Here is a 1,262-nt window from a genome sequence, read left to right on the forward strand (position 1 = left end):
CATCATTATGTACTGCCTTAAAGAATAAAACCCCTTGAGCAGAGCAGCACCAAGCTTGTACAACTGACACCACAGCGTAAATGTTACACACCAGATTCCTGGGAATAAAAGACAGAAGGGTAAGATCTTTTCTGGCCTAATCTAACACACCTGAGTACTTTTGCCAGCACAGGTTTAGAGTACGTTGTACAGTAAGAAGGAATAATACAACTCTTTCTTATTCCACAGCAGCACAAATCCAGGGTACCTCCTGTATTCAATATTCTTCCTAAAAAGTTGTGTGAGAGGAAAGTCAAACCAAACACACTGAGGACCACGTGCAGAATTCGAAAGGCAATGAGGCACATATGGGGAGGAAATTGCATTCTAACCATTTGATTACACATTTCAAACACATTTCTGGGGCCCACGGCCCTTATATCCATGAAAGAAAATGGATTTGGGAATGTAACCTGGGTGATGATACCCATGTAAATTTGGAGTTGCTGCAGTGACACCACGTTAGCCCCATTAATTCTGTAAGACCCCCCTGATACTTTCTTTTTTCCTCTCAGCCTATTTTAAGTGGATGATTAATAATTTTTTTAATTCAAGCTCTTATGTAACAGACCAGTTGTAACAGCAATTACTCATCAGGAATATTCTCAGCTGAACAATTCAGCCCAACAGGTCACATTCAGGTTTCCAGTGGTTTGCTCCTCATGCAGTTGCCCTGAATCACATTAGGGTTAACCAGAAGCAGAAGGCTCCTGTTTACACCCACAGCACTGAGAACTGCAGAGCTACTCATTATCAGGTAGAAACGAAAGCTGCAACACCTTCCTCACCTGGAGCAGGTAAGAGCTGGAGGATTGGCAGCACCGGAGCAGGAGGGGCAGTGAGAATATAGGGAGGTTCTGAGGAGGTGGGCAGTTTCTGGCTGCAGGCACCTGGTGGGGACAAGTAGTTGTGGCTGCCTGCGGGGAAGTAGTGGATGTGGGAGATCTTCAGCAGGGGCTGCAATCCCAACAGTCTTTTTCCTTTTGTGGAAGTTTCTGGAGGGCTCAGGCATGTGCAGCTCTTGGGTTGTAGTACTATTTTGCTGTTTGGGACAGCTGTGTGCAGGTAAGAAACATATTATCTGCCTCTTCTCTTTGTGCCTGCTTATCTTAGGGGGTTTTTTGTTTGGGTTTTTTTTGTTTGTTTGTGGTTTTTGTTGTGTGGGTGGTTTTGTGGGTTTTTTTGGTGGTTTTGTTTGTTTGTTTGTGGTGTGGTTTTTTTTG

The 1,262-nt window shown here is 44.1% G+C and overlaps 1 protein-coding gene across 1 annotated transcript in view; it reads left to right on the forward strand.

The window, feature by feature from the left end:
• Positions 1 to 1,262, forward strand: part of UPK3A (uroplakin 3A) — a 13,924-nt gene that overhangs the window by 5,878 nt on the left and 6,784 nt on the right. The window contains exon 2 of the mRNA XM_027907245.1: positions 727 to 836. Within this exon, the coding sequence (XP_027763046.1) occupies positions 727 to 836 (110 nt within the window). The remainder of the gene's footprint in view (positions 1 to 726; positions 837 to 1,262) is intronic.

The sequence above is a fragment of the Empidonax traillii genome, unplaced genomic scaffold, assembly GCF_003031625.1.
Source record: "Empidonax traillii isolate 1590-97213 ecotype Southwest subspecies unplaced genomic scaffold, ASM303162v1 scaffold1430:size110176, whole genome shotgun sequence".
Lineage (NCBI taxonomy): Eukaryota > Metazoa > Chordata > Aves > Passeriformes > Tyrannidae > Empidonax > Empidonax traillii.